Below are 18,322 nucleotides of genomic sequence, written 5' to 3'. Positions count from 1 at the left end.
AGAATGGATTAAAAGAATATGGCCTTTTCGGGAGGTACATAACAGCTTCAAACTAGCACACTCCACCCTCTGGACCCCAAAAAGACATGTTCTTTCTGTATACAAAATACAGTCATTCCATCACAATATCACAAAAGCCTTAAACCATTTCAGTAACAGTATTAAGTACAAAGTGTCATCAAAATCAATTACAGGCATGGTCTTTCCTAAGGCAGAATTCCCCTCTGGCTGAAGACCTGTGAAACTTAAAACAAGTTATCTGCTTCCAGTGTACAATGGAGGGACAGTCATAGAGTAAATATTCCCATTTCCATAGGGAGAAATTTGAAGGAAAACAGGGGTCATAGGTCCTGAACTGTTCTGAAAACCTGTAAGGCAAACTTCATTAGGTTTCAAGGTCTGAAAGTCATCCATAGAATGACATTTTGTTCTCTGGGCTTTAGAGAGTGGCAGTCCCAACCTTTCCAAGGACTTGTGCAGTGGCCCTGCTCTCTCCAAACAGTGGGGTGAGGGCTCCAACATCTCCAAGCATTGGGGAGACCACCATGTTCTTGACCACACCCTCCTCAAGCATCTGGGCATCTGGACTCTCTGCCATTTATGGGGCCCAGGTCCCATCTCCTTAGAACAGTGGGGTGATGGCTAGGCTCTCCCCAATCCCTGGTGAATGTACTCCAGCCTCTGTAAGGCCTGGGGCAGCAGCATTCTTCCTGAACAATGGGGCAGCCAAGCTCCCCTCAATTCCCCAGGCATGTGGGAGCCCTGGGGTGATAACATTCTCACTGAACAGTGGAGAGGAACTCCTGGGCAAACTCACCCTTTCCACTTGTGTGGGTGGGTACGTTCTCCTGGCCCAAGATTTCTTGGCTCCAGACTTCAGCTTCCATGGTTTTGCCTTTGAAGTAATTTTTTTCCTTCAGTCTCCCCTTTGTCTTTCCCTTTTACTCCAGACTGGCAGTGATTCCATTTTTACAGATCCTTCAACAAACTTGTCAGTTTCGCATGCAGCACACAGGGGTCCCAACAGTCAGACAATAGGACTTTCCACAAATCCTTTCTGGATAAGTCTGTCTCTAAGCCTGACTCACACTGAAATGGCTGACTGGTTCTTCCATGTTCAGTTAAATCCTCACATGGGGCACTAGCCTCTGGGAACTCACTTTCTGGAAGCCCTGAATTTTCCAAGCCATCAATTTCTTGTTTCTTTGCACCTAAGAGTTCGGTTCTCAGCTTATCCTTTCCTCTTGTATTTTACTATAAGCCACAAGGAAAAGCCAGGCTGCATTTTCCACATTTAGTTTGGAAATTTCATCAACTAAATAGCCAAGCTTATCGCTTTCAACTTCTCCCTTCCATCCAACACCTGTACTCAATTTTGCCAAATTCTCTGCCACTTTAAAAGAAGGATCGCCTTCCTTCCAGTTTGTCATAATACATTCATCATTTCTGTCTAAGTCCTCATCAGAAGTACTTTCAGCATCCATATTTCTACCATCAGTCTATTTAAAGCAATCTAGGCCTTTTCTATCAAGCACCTCACAATCCTTCCAGAATCTTCCCCTTCTCCCTTTTTTTTTTTTTTTTTTTTTTTTTCTGATACATGAACTTTTATTCAGGGCTTACCAAAAGGGTGAGAAGTCACAGAGAGATCATGATAGCTCTCTCAGGCTGGGTGGGCATCACATTTGCAGGGAAGTTGACCACATTCTTGAAAGAGGACAGCAAGCCAGTTATAAGGGTTTAAGGCAAAGACATTCCTAAGGATGGGGAAGCATAGATTTGGAACAGGTCACTGTGATATGGGGTATGATGCAGGAGGGACTAGATTAATATTTGATGGTGCAGAGGTCTGGGGTACAATTACATGTTGCTCTTTTGTGAGATCAAGAGCCTCTCACCTTCTGCCTACTTCCCATTTCATGTTTTAAAGATACACTTTAAGGTCAACTCACCCTTTTTCTCTTTACTGGCTTACAAAGATTAGCTGCCTAGGTCACATAGACTGCTCCATGCTAAAGTCTGCAGGCCTGTTTTTTGAGGCCAGGGGCTGCCACAATCCACCTACACACAACAGTTTGCATTGACAATAGGACAGAATTTACATCCATAATTCACAACAATACAATAAACAACATAGTATTAATATACTGGTACAGAGATATAAACCTGTTAGCAAGTGGCACAATGGCCAAATTAATGAATTCTACAGTTAGACAACAGAACCATTAGATAAATGATCCCTACTTTGTATGTGATTTTGCATATAATCAGTAGCGTGGGTTACATTTTGTGAATTACCAGGCACAAACATACAACACTGAATATTGATTAGAGCACAAGTACCACCTGGGGCTAAAATAGCTAAAAGAAAAAATCTACCAGGCAGTCTGATTTATTCTATACCTAGTTTTTACCATTTATCAACTGTGACCACAGAATTAAATTTCCCTTTCCACCAACTTTCTTCAACGTGCTATATTCATTCAGGCTTTGTCCCATATCTTCTTTTTTATTCTGCATTTAGGACACAACTACTTTCCTTTTCCTTCAATAAAAGCATCTCAAATACCCTCTCTATTCAAGTCACCAAAATAAATCTAGAAATTGTTCTTAAGCAAACATTTCATAACATACTATTACCATTAAAATTAAGCTTGTTAGAATAATGCTAAATACTCAAAATATTTTAGTTAATGCATTATTGAAATAGTAATACACATTTTTTAAAATCAAGAATTAACCACAAATGTAAGCATTAAATTGGACAGCTGAGTGGTTTAACAATGTATAACATGAGTCTTCATTAGTAGATAGAAGAGTTCCAGGTGAAGGGGTTTTAAATACCATATTTTCTCCCCCTGCAGGGAGCCCTTCAGAGTCAGATCTACAGTTAGTTTGGGGTATAATGAGTGTTGCAAAGTTATGCATACTGTTTCCGGGGGGTTGGGGAGACCCAGATGGGAAATACAAATAACTCTGGGCGTCCTATGTAATTCTAATACCCCATGGGCTTAGGATTTTCAACAGCATGGCTGCATTAGCCAAAACCAGAGCCAACTGACCTTATTTTCCCCAGTCTTTGGTGTTTGTGGCACAGGGAAGAGTAAGTTATTATCATTGCCCCACTGCAACTTGAAGTCAGCCAGCCCCTTTGGGTCTGGAGTTAATGCTGATACAGTCCTTGAGTCCATCGTTTCTATCATCCTTTAAGTGTTCTTTTAAAAGGCCATTCATTCATTCAATTAACCTAGATGCTGTGGGATTCAGGACAAATGAAAAGTCTAAAGGACATCATGTTCTGTAGTCCAGACCTGGATTAATTGCCCAGTGAAGTGGACCCCCTATTGCTGTCCACAGATGTGGGGACCCTGAAAAAAAGCACTTAATTTTTCTAAGCTACCTATGGTAGCTTGTTGGTTGGCTTCACCCACTGGGAAGGCCAGCAGCAGTCCATTAGCCATATCCATGGTGGTAAAGGCATATTTTTCCCTTTGTACAGAAGAAGGGGGACAATTTATTCTACTTGCCACCAGGTGACAGCAATTTGGTGTCCTTGGTGCTCAGTTTTCTGGTGCAGACATTCAGCCACTTCATGAGTCATTGGTGTTAGGCTGTGGAATATCACTAGGGTATCCACTGCTATGTTACCTGGTAATAAATTGGTGTTGTGGGCAGAGACATGAAAAACAGTTACCTTAACATCTGTGGCAGGCATTCCAGATGTCTTCCCACCAGGTGGTGTCAGCAATGAGCTGGATAGTCATGGCTGTCCAGGTAGTAGGTTACCCATATGCCAATCAATGCAGAGGCAGGTATGTTTCCTTTTCCATCAGTGGTGGGCATGAGAGGAGCCACATCAGGAGGATTGACAGGAAGCAGGACATATTGCTCTTCCACATAGGAGACAGGTCCTAATATTTCATGAATCTCTGTACTTAAAGAGCCATTGTCAAAAATGCCACATTGTAGAATGTAGACTTTCCATTTTGTCAGCTGCTTACCTGAGAACTCCCCAAATGGGGCTCATTTATAGTGTCCCATATCCACATACCTGTGTGGGTATCGTCTTCTGCAAGGTCACTGGACACCTGAATTAGACCTTCAACTTGTAACAGAGCATTATAAGCTGTGCACAATTGCTCTTTTAAAGAGCTATATCTGAGTCCTGTGCCCTTCCATAGTTAGGACCAAAATTTAATATGTACACATTTATCTTGTTGACTTTACCACAAACTGCACCCAAAGCCAATATTGGCACTGGCCACTTCCAAATCACAGGGTATATCGGGGTCCACACCCCTTAAAGCCTGTGCTTGCACAATAGTTTGCTTAGCCATTTTAAGCACAGCCTGTTGTGGAAATCCCATTCCTGTGCTTTTCCTTTTCTAATTAGGGTGTACAAAGGTTTTAAAATTCATACTAAATAAACACTTTCTAATAACTTAATAAACCAAGAAAAGCTATTAACTGTTCAGAATTTAGGAATGTGGGATAACTTTGTATTTTAACACAACAACTGAAGGAATAGCCTTAGTTTTACCCAACCAGAAAATACCCAACAACTTGATAGAGTAGTCAGGCTTTTCTGGAGATTTCCACATTTGAAGATATCCTTGTAGAAGCACAGCAAATGCCCATTGTTGATTTCCTTACATGAAGGCTAACACAGGTTGACTGGAAGAATTTAAAATTATTCTAAATAACCTATTAGCAAGGTGTAACACAAAAGAAACAGGAGCAACCAGTTCACTAATGGCTCTCTAGGTTTTTGTTGATATTGGTTACTAATATCCCTTTTTTTTATTTTAAAATAAATTTAAAGTTCTAGTAACAGTTGCAAAAACAATGCTAACCCCATACACAGAATTCCATCATACCCTGATCCCCCTCCCCCGATAGCTCAATCCACCAACTTTAACATGCTGTCACATCCCTATTTCTTTCCCTCCCTGTCTATCATCCATCATCTATTGCTCTGTCTTCTGAACATATGAGAGCTAGCTGCACACATCCTTGAACATACACTATAATTCACATATACACTTCCCATGAACAAGAACATTCTTTTATGCAATCCCATTAAGCACAGCTAAGAAGTACAAGAGATTCAACAATGATACAAAGCTTACATTCTATATTTCCTTTTCCTTATGTCTCAACTGTGTCCCTTTGAGCCACCTGTCCTCTATCCTCCAATCCCACCCAAGTTCATCCTTGGCATTCAATCGTCATCTATTTAGACTGTCTTTTTTTTTTTTTTTCCCAGTTGTGGAAACATATATATAGCCAAAATCTTCTCATTCCACCCCCTCCCTAGCCTTCCATTAGTGGGATTAATCACATTTAGAATGTTGTAATGCTCTTTCCCACCATCCATTACTAGAAATTTCCCTTCACCTCAAACAGCAACCCTACACTCATTTCTTAACTCCCCATTGCTCCTTCCCCCATTTCTCTTAACCCAAACTCTGCTTTTCATCTCTGTGGTTATATTCTCTGATAATTTCTTTGTGTTTACTGTGGGGCTTAAAATTAACCCCCACCATCCATTACTAGAAATTTCCCTTCACCTCAAACAGCAACCCTACACTCATTTCTTAACTCCCCATTGCTCCTTCCCCCATTTCTCTTAACCCAAACTCTGCTTTTCATCTCTGTGGTTATATTCTCTGATAATTTCTTTGTGTTTACTGTGGGGCTTAAAATTAACCCCCACCATCCATTACTAGAAATTTCCCTTCACCTCAAACAGCAACCCTACACTCATTTCTTAACTCCCCATTGCTCCTTCCCCCATTTCTCTTAACCCAAACTCTGCTTTTCATCTCTGTGGTTATATTCTCTGATAATTTCTTTGTGTTTACTGTGGGGCTTAAAATTAACCTCTTAAATCCATATCAATCTTGTTTTTCTTTGATACCACCTTCACTTCAATGGGACACATAAACTATGTTTCTATACTCCTCCATTCCCCCACCTTTATTTAGTTGTCTAAAATTACGTATTTTACATTGAGTTCAAAACCACTGATTTGTCATTAAAGTTTGTGTATTTTATATCATGTAGGAAGTAAATAGTGGAGTTACACTTCAAAAATTATTGACTTCTATTTGTATTCCATTGTGGTTGGAGAATGTGCTTTGAGTATATTCAATTTTTTTTTTTAATTTCTTGAGGCTTGTTTTATGTCCCAGCTTATGGTCCCTTCTGGAGAAAGATCTGTGATCACTAGAGAAGAATGAGTGTCCTGGTGATTTGGAATGTAAGGTACTATATATGTCTGTTAAAATTCTCTATATCTCTTTCTCCTTTCTTTGTTTCTCTGTCAGTAGGGCTCCCTTTAGAATCTGAAGTAGGGCAGGTCTTTTATTGGCAAAGTCTCTCAGCATTTGTTTGTCTGTGCAAAATTTAAGCTCTCCCTCAAATTTGAAGGAGAGTTTTGCTGGATAAAGTATTCGTGGTTGGAAATTTTTCTCTCTCAGAATTTTAAATATGTCATGCCACTGCCTTCTTGCCTCCATGGTGGCCGCTGAGTAGTCACTACTTAGTCTTATGTTGTTTCCTTTGTATGTGGTGAATTGCTTTTCTCTTGCTGCTTTCAGAACTTGCTCTTCTCTTCAGTATTTGAGTCTGGTCAGAATATGTCTCGGAGTGGGTTTATTTGAATTTATTCTATTTGGAGTTCGCTGGGCATTTATGCTTTGTGTATTTATATTGTGTAGAAGGTTGGGGAAGTTTTCCCCAACAATTTCTTTGAATACTCTTTCTAGACCTTTACCCTTCTCTTCCCCTTCTGGGACACCAATGAGTCTTAAGTTTGGATGTTTTATTTTATCTATCGTATCCCTGAAATCCATTTTGATTTTTTTTATTTTTTTCTCCATTCTTTCTTTTGTTCTTTCATTTTCTGCTCTGTGGACTTCTAGGACACTGAGATGTTGTTCAGCTTCGTCTAGTCTTGTGTTGTGAATATCCAGAGTCTTTTTAATTTGGCCAAGTTTCTTTTATTTCATAAGATCTTCTATTTTTTAATTTACTCTTGCAATGTCTTCTTTATGCTTTCTAGGGTCTTCTTTATGTCACTTATATCCTGGGCCATGGTCTTCTTGATGTCCTTTAAATCCTTTGCCATGTTTTCGTTCCTCAATTGTAGTTCTTTGATTAATTGTGCGAGGTACTGTGTTTCTTCCGATATCTTGATTTGTGTGTTTGGAGTTGGATTCTCCATATCATCTGGTTTGACCATATGCATTAAGATTTTCTGTTGTTTTTGGCCTCTTGGCATTTGTTTTGCTTGATAGGGTTCTTTCAAGTTGTAAAAAAAAAAGGGTATTGATCTAATTTTTCAGAAACACAGTTTGGTGATTTACACTTTCTCTAACTAACCAGCAGATGGCGTCTGTGAGTCATCTATACCCTTCAAGTCAGTTCTCAACCTTGTTCCCGTGGTGTGTGGGGAAATGATTCTTGTGGGGTTCAGTTGGAGAACTCAGTTTTGGTGTGTTGCTGGAGCCGTCTGCCCTGAATGTGGAGCGCGTGTATGGGTGGCCCGGCAGGAAGGGCAGTTTTAATATTCAAATCCCCCAGGTTCCCAGAGATTCGAGGCCACCGCAAGAGTCTAAGCCTTCATTTCATTTCAGCCCCAGCCCCCCTGTTTCGCTGTCTCACAAACCACTGGACTTGGCTTAGCATCCCTGGGTTCTCCGAGCAGGACCCCCTCCCAGCCGCGATCCTCCAGGACCTCTGCCGAGGGAATGCCATGCTACATCACCAGTGCACGCCATCCCTCAAGGGAAGCCCCAGGCTGCCGGGCCATGCAGCGGCGCACTCTCAGCCTGAAGCAAAAATGGCCGAACAGGGCGTCTCAACCCCATCGTCCTCGCACAGTTCCTTCTTCCCAGCTCTGGGACAACTGGCGGGGCTCTGGGCTGTGGGCATGGCCCCGGGCTGGAGTTTATCCGGCCCTCCAGGGAGCCAGCTGCTAGCCGCGGGGTTTCTTTCTGCTTCCAGCTCTCCCCTCCATTCCCCCGGACCCAAGGGTATCTGCTGCAGGCTATCTTCCAGGCCAAACACTGAGAGGCCAGCCCAGCCCCCTCTTGCTGTGTTTTACTGCGTGGTTCCCACTATTGCAGCTGCAGCCAATCCTTGGTGTTTCCCTTTTTTTTTTTTTTTTTAAAGAGCCAGTTGGTCTCCAAACGCCAAACCCTGGCTTCCCTAGACTGCCACATGGCTGTGGGTCTTCCAGCCAGCTTACTCACTTGTTTCAGAATGCAGACTCCCGGTTTCACCAAGTATACGGCCCCTCTGAAACTAGGAGACCTCATCCAGCTGGCACATCGCTGTAACCAGTATTCTGGGTCACTTTCTGGTTTTTATCTAGTGTTTTTCATGGAGGTGTTTTTCCTCCGTGTGTCACCTAGCCACCATGTTAGTTTCTCCCCCCCCCTCCCTTTTTAAAGCTGTTCCAGCATTTTTGGTATTTGCAAATCGCAGCACCCCACACTCAGTACCAAAATCAGTTTCAGTTTGCTAAAGCTGCTGGAATGCAATATACCAGAAATAGGTTGGCTTTCAGAATGGGAATTTATTAGTTTACAAATATACATTCTAAGGCCATGAAAATGTACAAATTAAGGCATCAGTGGAACGATACATTCTCTGAAGTGAGGCCGCTGGCATCCAGGGTTCCTCTGTCAGACAGCAAGGCACATGGCCAGTGTCTGCTGTTTCTTCACTCCTAGGTCTTGTTGCTTTCAGCTTCTGGTTCCAGTGGCCTCCTCTCTGGGCTTCTGTGGATCCTCTCTTAGCATCTCTGGGGCTTTTCTCTGTGAGAACTCTGTGGGCTTTTTCTCTAAGCTCTCTAAACTTCCCTGGGTGTTTCTTTCTGAGCTCTCTGGGCTTTTTCTATCTCTTATCCTTATAAAGGACTCCAGTAAACGATTAAGACCCAACTTGAATTGGATGGGTCACATCTGAATTGAAACAACCTAATCAGAAAGTCCCACCTACAACAGGTCTGCACCCACAGGAATGGATTAAAAGAACATGGCCTATTCTGGGGGTACATTCAAACCAGCACACATACTGAGCCTGCGCTTTGATGCATATGTAAGGTTTGTTGGACATTTTCAGGGCATAAGAGGAAAAAATCTGTTTGTAGTTATTGGTTGTTTAGAGAACTGGCGTGAGGCATTCAGGGGCCTCTCCTCTCCTTGATTCTACACTGGGTAGACCAGGTCTGTGCCATTCTCATTACCAGGCTTTGTTTGGTCATAGGATTTAGCCTAAAGGGTAACTGTACCTCCCAGATCCTTTAAGCGTTCCTCCCTCCATTTAATTTAACAAGCATTTATCAAGCACTCAAGATATGGTAGGTAGTAAAATGGTTTTCTTGCATTATCTCTTTTAATCCTCACAGCAATTTAATATGCTGGAAGTAGTTGTTTTAGAAATGCATATTCTGAGGCTCAGAGAATTTAAGGATCTTGCTTAAGAGCTGGGACTTCAGAGTCTCGGACCCAGTATATTCAGGCACTGTGTGAAATGCTGAGTATTCAAATGAATATGACACAGACCCTATCCTCAAGGAGCTTGTAGTTTAATGGGGACAGACACAGTATCACATAATTTAACTTAAATAAGTGCTGTAACCAGAGTATGGGCACAGAAGTTATGGGAAGGTCATTACTTGAGCTTACAGGTTATAGGAAAGTATCCTGGAAGAACTGATGTTTGCGATGAGACTTGATAGTTTCCTCACAGTAGGCTTGACCTCTGAAGTGTATTATCAGAATGCGCTAGAACTAAGTGTGGAGTATCCCAAAACCCTTGGGCTCAGCACATTTCTGGCAGATGTTTGCCAGCCTGCCTCAGCCCCATCCATTTGTGGGTAGATATTTTCTAAGCTATGACCTTTTGGGCTGATAAACAATGTCTGAGTCCATAAAGTCAAAACTTGAATGTATAGACCTGTTATTAACTTAATCAGTTCAACATCTGATTTCTTCCAGAGTATTATTACTTTCCTGGCTTAATTTTATTAATGCACTTCATTTTTTAAAAATGTTATAAAGTAGCAGGTGCTAGATTAATGGTTGTTGAATAAGTGAATGGAAGAAAGAATTAATGATATACAACAGGGTCAACAAATGTCTTCTAAAAAGAGCCAGATAATAAATATTTTGGGCTTTGTGGGTATATGGTCTTTGTTGCAACTATTGAGTTCTGCTGTTGTAGCACAAAAGCAAACATAGATACTAAGTAAATGAATAGGTGTGGCTGTGTTCCAGTAAACCTTTGTTACAATCAAAGATGGTAGCCTGGATTTAACTGTAGGCCATATTTGGCCAACCCCTGATATATAACAATCATATTTTACAAAAATTATAATTTGCAGAAGATAGATCTACTTGCCTTTTTTCCCCCTACTTTCCTTTTATAGAATGTACAATTTTTAAATTCTGTGTTTAATTATGTGCAGGTATCATATCTTGGGAAGGAGCTTTTAAAGTACGTGCCTGAGGAAGTACCCATACCTCCAGAACCAAACTTGGTACCTCAGCAACATCAACCTTGTCTTCCAGGTTTGTGCAAAACAACACCCATTTCTTAGTTGTAGGATAAAAACACCCAAAACTATTGAGAAAGAGCTCCATTTTTAACCACAGTTGATTCTAGAATTTAAGAAATGACACCTTCCCTCACAGTTCCTTTCTCTGAATCTATGCTGTACTTACTTTGGAAAAATTCCTTCCTGAAGGCATGATTTGGTTAGTTTCCCACATTTTCTAAAAACAAGTACTAGAACAAATCTTTGCTTATTAGCATATGCATCTTCAGCTTTTCTGAAAGAAAAACCTTAGCCTGAGAAAACTGAAGATGATGTAGTCCTCACTAATGAGAAACAGATTTTGAACCATTCTAAGAAGAGGCAGCACACGTTTCTGTAACTGATGTTAACTTTCTCTGCTGCACTGCCCCTCTTTTTTTTTCCCCAGTGTCCCTGTCTCAGACTGGTTGGGGACAGTATAGGTAGGGAGACAATATTAAACAGAAAATGGTGATTCTGTGATAACTAGGGTCAAGAATGAGACAAGGATTTCTATCACCAAGCGTTTAACTAGGGGCTTCCCAGGGTTTTTCCTTTCCTTACAACAGGCCTCAGTAATTCAAACTACCTTACTCTCCTAATCTTCATACCTAAATCACTTACTTTATCTTTTGCGGTCCTTCACTGTCACAGAAACTGGCTTCAAAATAGGTTGCATTCTCCCCAATTTCCTAAAGATAGCCGCAAAAGTTCTTTTCTTCATTTTAGGGAAACAGACCCATAACAACAATCATGGGAAGTTAAAAGCCTTAAGAAGCTGAAAAGTTCTTGTAGTAATTCATGATCCTTGGTTCCTAAACCACATTGCAGGTCTACTGAATCAAATCTTTGGGGTAGGGCCCAAGAATCTGAATTTTGAAAAATTATTCTTATGCAACCAGCCTTACTTAGACTTTGGATCACTAGTAGTATTTGATTTTTGTGCAGATAATAATTTGAAACCTCTTGATAGTCAGCCCTTCATTTTGATTCCTGAGACTGGAATTACTACCCCCCCCTCCACGCACGCGTGCACACACACACACACACACACACACACTCTTGAAGGAAAGCTAAGCAAACCCTTTCTATTCCTAGTTTCTAACCTTAAGTCAAAGCAGAACAGTAGATTCTTTCTTATATATTGAAAGTCATTTGTCCCCTCAGATCTTCTGGGTCAAGGCAGGCATTTCCAGCAACCCAAGCAGGCATTTCCTTACTCAGAGCACCCACAGTTCCCCTGGCAAGTGAGGATGAAATCAGAAATGGTTTCTAAACTGCTGCTTCTGTTGCCTGCAATATAAACAACTTCTTTATGTTTTTTGTGTTTTTTTTTTTTTTTACTAATTTCTTTCCAGAAATCCTGATTTTTCTTCCTTAAGATATTTCAGAAAATGTTAATGCTTATTTGAGAACTATGGTGGTGCCAGTGTGACAGTCAGATTCTTGGTACCATCTTCTGGGTCTGGAAATCTACAGGCAGGTCCCTGCTGGCATTCAGTAGGCTATTGTTGGAGTTTTGTTTGAACCTGCTTGATTTAGGATTCTTTGGCACCTGGTTTTGTGATACTGGACAGAAACCCAAAGACCTGGCAAATTTAGAAAAATGTAAACTCACTTTATTACAAGCAAAGCATTTGAGGGAGAAACTTCCTCCCTCTTCAGCGTATCAAAATATGCCATGGAAGTTGTGGCTCTGACACTGTAGATAACAGAAAGTCTAAAGGAAAAACAAGTCCATGTAGCTTTCATCAGCCTACCTCAGATCCCAAGCATAACCTGTTGTCCTATGCTTTTTGTGTTCACACTCTTCAAAATAGTGTCCTTGAGACCAAGTTAAGTATTTGGGGGGAATAAGGGAACTGGAAGAGCTATTTACATTTCTCATGACTAGAGTGACCATGTATCTCAGTTTGACCAGGACAGTCTTGCTGATCCAGCAAATTTATTAGTAGCACTCCCTTTCACTTTCAGTGTCCTGTTTAGGTGAGCCAGTACATGAATCAAGCAATAGGTGTTGGAGAAAATGAAATTTGAACAAGGTTAAAAAAAAAGAAAAAAGAAAGAAAGAAGGAAAAAAAGATATTTTTCAATTTTATATACCTGTATTAGAAGTGTATACATTCTATCATATTACTGTGCAAATGAATGATCAGATCCCACACATATCACCCTTTATTATAAATAATTGCTGGTTTCCTAGTCTTTCTCCTCTGCTACACTGAGAAATCTTTGAGTACAGGGAGGCCCTTATGGATCCTTGCTTCATATTATTCCCCAGTGCCTGGCAACAGTTGCTTCCAAAATAAATCTAACTGAATAATATGCATTGAATAAATGAATGAATGAGTGAATGAAAGCATGGATATGATCCAAAGGGCTGCTATTCTTAAACTGGATTTACTTGTGATTGACTGTTTTAAAAGGTATACAGGCCTAGATCTCACAGGCTATAATAGAATGTGTGGTGAAGAATTCAACAAATGGTAAATGGGATTTCAGTTGGTTAATACTACCTCTTTTACTTAAATTTGCTGCTTCTCATTGTGAAATATATGATAGCCCTCCAAATTTTCTCAACCAGTAAATTTAAAAGAGAACTATTCCTCTGTTTGTTAAAGCTGTGTCATTTATCACTGGGAGGGAAACTATAAATGGAAAATATAGCTGGGGAAGGAGTAGATGCAGCCTGGGCCCTTGGTCTCATCTTCCCAGTGGTAAAAAGGAATTATGACCCCTACAACAGTTGTCTCTTCAGGAGAAAAAGAGCACACAATGTTCAAAACCTTGGAATGTTAGAGCTTGAAGGGCCCTAAGAGATGAACAAGTACATCTCCACTCCCATTTCGCAGATAAAGAAGCCCATAATGGCAAGGGTTGTAGAAAAAATTGAACTTAAAAATCACTGGGCTAAAAGAAAAATTTTTGATGAAAATGTATATTCTGATAGTATCAAGATTAAATCAGATTCTTATGTAGTAATGTAGTATAGTGAATGGAAGTCGCACTGCACTAAGAAACAAGAAACCGAGAATCTCTCACCTCACAGCCACCAATTAACGGATAACTTGGGGAAAGTTGTATAGCCTCTTTAGGGCTAAGTTGCCTCATCTCTAAAATGTGAAAACCAGGTCTGGAGCAGTTGTTCTCTTTAGGCCTACATCAAAGTGTTGCAAAAAATGATAAGGCCACTTTGATGGTGATGATAAAGATAGGAGGTAGAATGGGAAGAAGAAGAGGAAACATATAGGAAACCATTAGTGTTAGAGGCTTTCTTGCTGCATGTTTTTTTGTGGTCCTAATGGCATGGTTAGTAGTGGAGAGTCCTTCCAAATCTGCAGGCAGAACAGAGCAGACAGGCAGACCATGCACAGAAGACTGCTGTCAAACCTTGTCCCATTTCCTGGATCTGGTTATAGGGAAACAGGCAGGATAGAGGTATTCAACTTTTATATTCTGTCCTAAGAAATATGGTAGAAGAGTTTAAAGGTGGAAGAGCAGTCTGCTTTTCTTTTTCAATTTATGTGAATGACCGTCTGCTATGTTTAGTTGCTAATAGCAAAAACTCATTGAATGATTCATGTGTGCTAGATACTGAGCTAAATGTTTACCTAATTATCTCATTTCATCCTCTAACAACCCTATCATTATCCACATTTTATAGACAAGAAACTGATCCAAATTCTTATTGCTTAATAAGTGGCAGGCAGGGGACTCAAATGGAGCTCTATCTGACTCCTAAGTCTGACCCACTACACTGGAACATATCCCATTAGATACTCTGGATAAAGGGGGTGGGGAGAAGGTTCCATGTTCAAATACTCTTGGGAATTGCGTTCTCTGACTTCCCTTCCTAAAGAATACAGGTTAAGTAGCATATTAAAATAAGAAATTATTTTAAAAATGTATTTAGCTTTGTTTAACCAACATTTCCTAAACTTATTTAATCAAGTGATATCAACACTTCATGTAACAGAGAGCAGCAGCTTTAATATCCAGTATATTTCCATGTATCATTTTGGTTGCATAGCATCAAGAAAATACTGCATCATATAGATAAATGATAACAATTTTTACTCTTGCATTTTAAGACTTCCTTCAATGAATCAGAGATGGTGGAAGAGTTTTATTCTGAGTCCTACCAAAAAACTAGTTAAATTGGTTGGTAAGTGTACTGATGGATTCCAGGTTGTTAAAATGTGGTATATCAACACATCTGAGGGTACGTGCTGTTTCTAATTAAAGATTTTTAAACATATAAACATAAACCTTAAAAAATGAAATTATGTTAATGGAATGTTGATGAAATTCTGGAAGCATCCATCATCTCTAAAGTCTTTTTAAGCTCTAAAATGGAGTGAGTCTATGGTGCAGATTTTCCCTTGAAATTTCACAACCTCCACCAGTCCTCTGTTCTCTCCCTGGTTGGTTATAATTCCTCTTCTCTGTTATTGAGGGCATCTTCACTTATTTTTCAGCATAGACTGGTAGGAAAAAAATGAACATTCCTAAACTCCCACATAATTTTTGATCATTATGTACAGGCATATCAACATATTTTTCACAAGGTTCTCTAAAAAAACACTCTGTTAAGATAGATCACATTTTATTCTTTACCTGGAAAGCCAACTTATATATTTATGTTTCTTGTCACCATAGTACCAAGGCACTCAAAACGTATTAGGCTCAATGTATTCATCTAAACAAATAAAAAAGGGGTATCTCCTGAAAGTCTTTCTTTTCCTAAACCATCATTTAATACACATTAATAATACAGTTTCTTTGGTGAGGACCTACTATCATTTGTTTATTTGAAAATGGAACATGCTTTTCCTGGAAAAAGAAACTTTTTTGTTTGTTTGTCTGTTAGTATTGGTCCTTGACCTACTGATAATTTGTTGTTAATAAATGACTTTAAAAAAGAGTTTTCTTCATTTCAGTGTTGTTATTGTGCTTCATTGCTCTATAAAATTATGTATCATAGAGCACAAGCATTCACAGGTGTCTCTGTTTTATGTGGTTAAGAACATCTTAAAACTAAAACACTCAAGGAAGATGAGTGCCTGATAACGGAGCAGAGGGTGTTATTTCAACTCTTACATACAACTTTTGATGTTTTTTCATTATTTTAATCATTACTTTTTTTCATCCTGGTATCATGATTAACACTCATTTAACCTAATTTATAAAGTGAAGGGTGCATCAACTTATAGGGGAGGAAAGAGAAGAAAACTAAGTATTTGTTGAGCACCTGCCATGTGTCAGGCCCTCTGCTAGATTATTTTAAGTATATTAGGCCATTTAAAAGCTTCCATTTATTAGAACTCTGAGTTTCATTTCTTTACAACCAAATGCACAAAAAACCTGAATACTCTATACCTAAAATAAAATTCCACAAACTGAATTCAGTTTAAGGAACCACCTATTAGATATCAATTTTCCCCCCAAGAATAAGGACTTAAATACTTTTAAACTTCTAAGTATAAAATCAGGTCTATTTCTTGATTCTATTATAGTTCTCACATGGAATTAAACAGATGGCTTTTTGGCCCTATCAACATAAACCTAGATCAAATTATTAATTTTAAATATCAAATCATCTAATACTCTATTACCACTCCAAGAGTACCCCTTTATTTTAAAAGAGAAATTTAACTTTCTATTAAAATTGTCATAAAAGAATTTCTTCCCCAACATAACCAGAATGACATATCTTGTGACCATCTACTGAAATAATGCTTCCTCATTTTGCTTTTGGTTGGAATTATATTTTTTATTCAGAATAAGAGTGTATGCATATATATTTCCATTTATAGCCAGAGTAAGCAAAGTTGCATTCCATAATCCTAATGAAATGTAGAATGTTTAGTTGGTAAGAACAAGTTCAGGAAATCTGAGTTCAGTAATTTTAGAGTTAGAAGTGAACCTCATACATCAACTAGTCTAGGGCCTCTTTTACAGATGAGAAAACTTCAGAACCAGAGAAGTGAAATGGGTTAAATGAAAGGAGTTCACAGATTAATGATGTTTCAAAAGTGAATCATCAGTTAAAAGAACAAATCTGTTTATTTTTCCTTTTGATCCATTAAGGGAAATTTTTTTTAAAATATACAAAAAGGAAGACTAAAAGTTAAAATTTAGCTTGTCACTTTGAAATGTTAATTTGAACAACTAGATACATGAATACTTGTATGAGCCCAATCTTTTACCTAGTAATGAATCTGACAAGTCAGTTTAAGTAGAGTCATGCAGAATATCTAATATTTGGTGACACTACTTGAGGAAGATTTATTTCCCTCCCACCTCAAGCATGAGCAAAATGAAAATTGCCAAATGCCCACATAAATGGATATATTCCTAGTTTCACTGGGCTGCTACATGGTACTGTTTAGAAATTTGTTTACAGATCTCAGAGGTCACTGAATTTGCCTAAGGAATCTACCTCAAATAGAAGTGAAAAAAATAAAGGGAAAAGATTTCTATACCTTAATGGTGGGGTTTGGTGGTCTTCCTGGTTCCTGATGGAAAAGTCCTCTGTCATCACAAAGTTACAAGTAGATATCCTTGGTTATCATCCCAAAGAAGATGATAATTATTTGACCAAAGAAAGGATTAAATTACCATTTCTATGGGTTCTAATTTCTCTCTCCCCTTTGCACTAACAAAAATTCTTTCAATGATGGAACATTTTTTCCTGCAATTTTGAGATATAGTCACATATCATATAGTCATCCAAAGCGTACAATCAGTTGTTCACAGTATCATCATATAGTTGTGTATTCATCACCACAATCAATTTTTGAACATTTTCATTACTCCAAAAAATAGTAATGAAAATAAAAATAAGAATAAAAATACAAGTAAAAAAGAATCAAAACATCTTCTTCCCCCTCATCCCCCTATTATTCATTTGCTTTTTTGTCCCTATTTTTCTACTCATCTGTACATACGCTGAATCAAGGAAGTATGAGCCACAAGGTTTTCACCATTACAGGGTCACACAACATATAAGCTACATAGTTATACACTCATCTTCAAGAATCAAGGCTACTGGATTACAGTTCAACAATTTCAGGTAATTCCTTCTAGCTATTCTAATACACTAAAAACTAAAAAGAGATATCTATATAATGCATAAGAATAACCTTCCAGAATACCTCTCAACTCCATTTGAAATCTCTCAGCCCCTGAAACTTCACTTTGTTTCATTTCTCTTCCCCTTTTTGGTCAAGAAGGCTTTCTTAATTCCATGACACCAGGTCCAGACTCATCCCTGGGAGTCATGTCCCACCTTGCCAGGGAGATTACACCCCTGGGAGTCTTGTCCCACATAGGAGGGAGTCAATGATAGAACTAAAAACTCTTCCAAGTCTACCCATCCCTTTCAGGCTCTGCACCCCTATGCAAAACACTGAGGAATGACAAATGCTAATATCAAAGGGAAAGAGTGAATAGCAGACAGTGTTAGACTGCTTAAGTGTGTGTGTGTTCCTAGTGTTACAGTGTTTTAGCTGTCACTTCACATTGCTGCAGATCATAACAACTTAGTTTTTTAAAGATCTTTCTCTGGGACAGTAACAGTTACGAAGGGATCCAGAGTAGCTGTAGGAATAAAATTATCTCCTACAAAAGATACTCATTTTAAACATTTTACATGCATTATCCATATCTTGGTGCTTCATTCCCTCCCTCAACCTCCTACTCCCAACATGACTTTCAGGGCTAAAGTGGGAA

General features: G+C 39.1%; 1 protein-coding gene across 1 annotated transcript in view; it reads left to right on the top strand.

Annotated features, from left to right (window-relative positions):
* The window catches only part of ANKRD31 (ankyrin repeat domain 31), a 247,134-nt gene that overhangs the window by 205,088 nt on the left and 23,724 nt on the right, over positions 1-18,322 (top strand). Inside the window, 1 exon segment of the mRNA XM_037801810.1 lies at positions 10,481-10,583. Within this exon segment, the coding sequence (XP_037657738.1) occupies positions 10,481-10,583 (103 nt within the window).

Source organism: Choloepus didactylus, chromosome 13 (genome assembly GCF_015220235.1).
Source record: "Choloepus didactylus isolate mChoDid1 chromosome 13, mChoDid1.pri, whole genome shotgun sequence".
Taxonomy (NCBI): Eukaryota; Metazoa; Chordata; class Mammalia; order Pilosa; family Megalonychidae; genus Choloepus; species Choloepus didactylus.
Note: the sequence above shows the minus strand (reverse complement) of the source record. Positions and strands in the feature narration are given on the sequence as shown.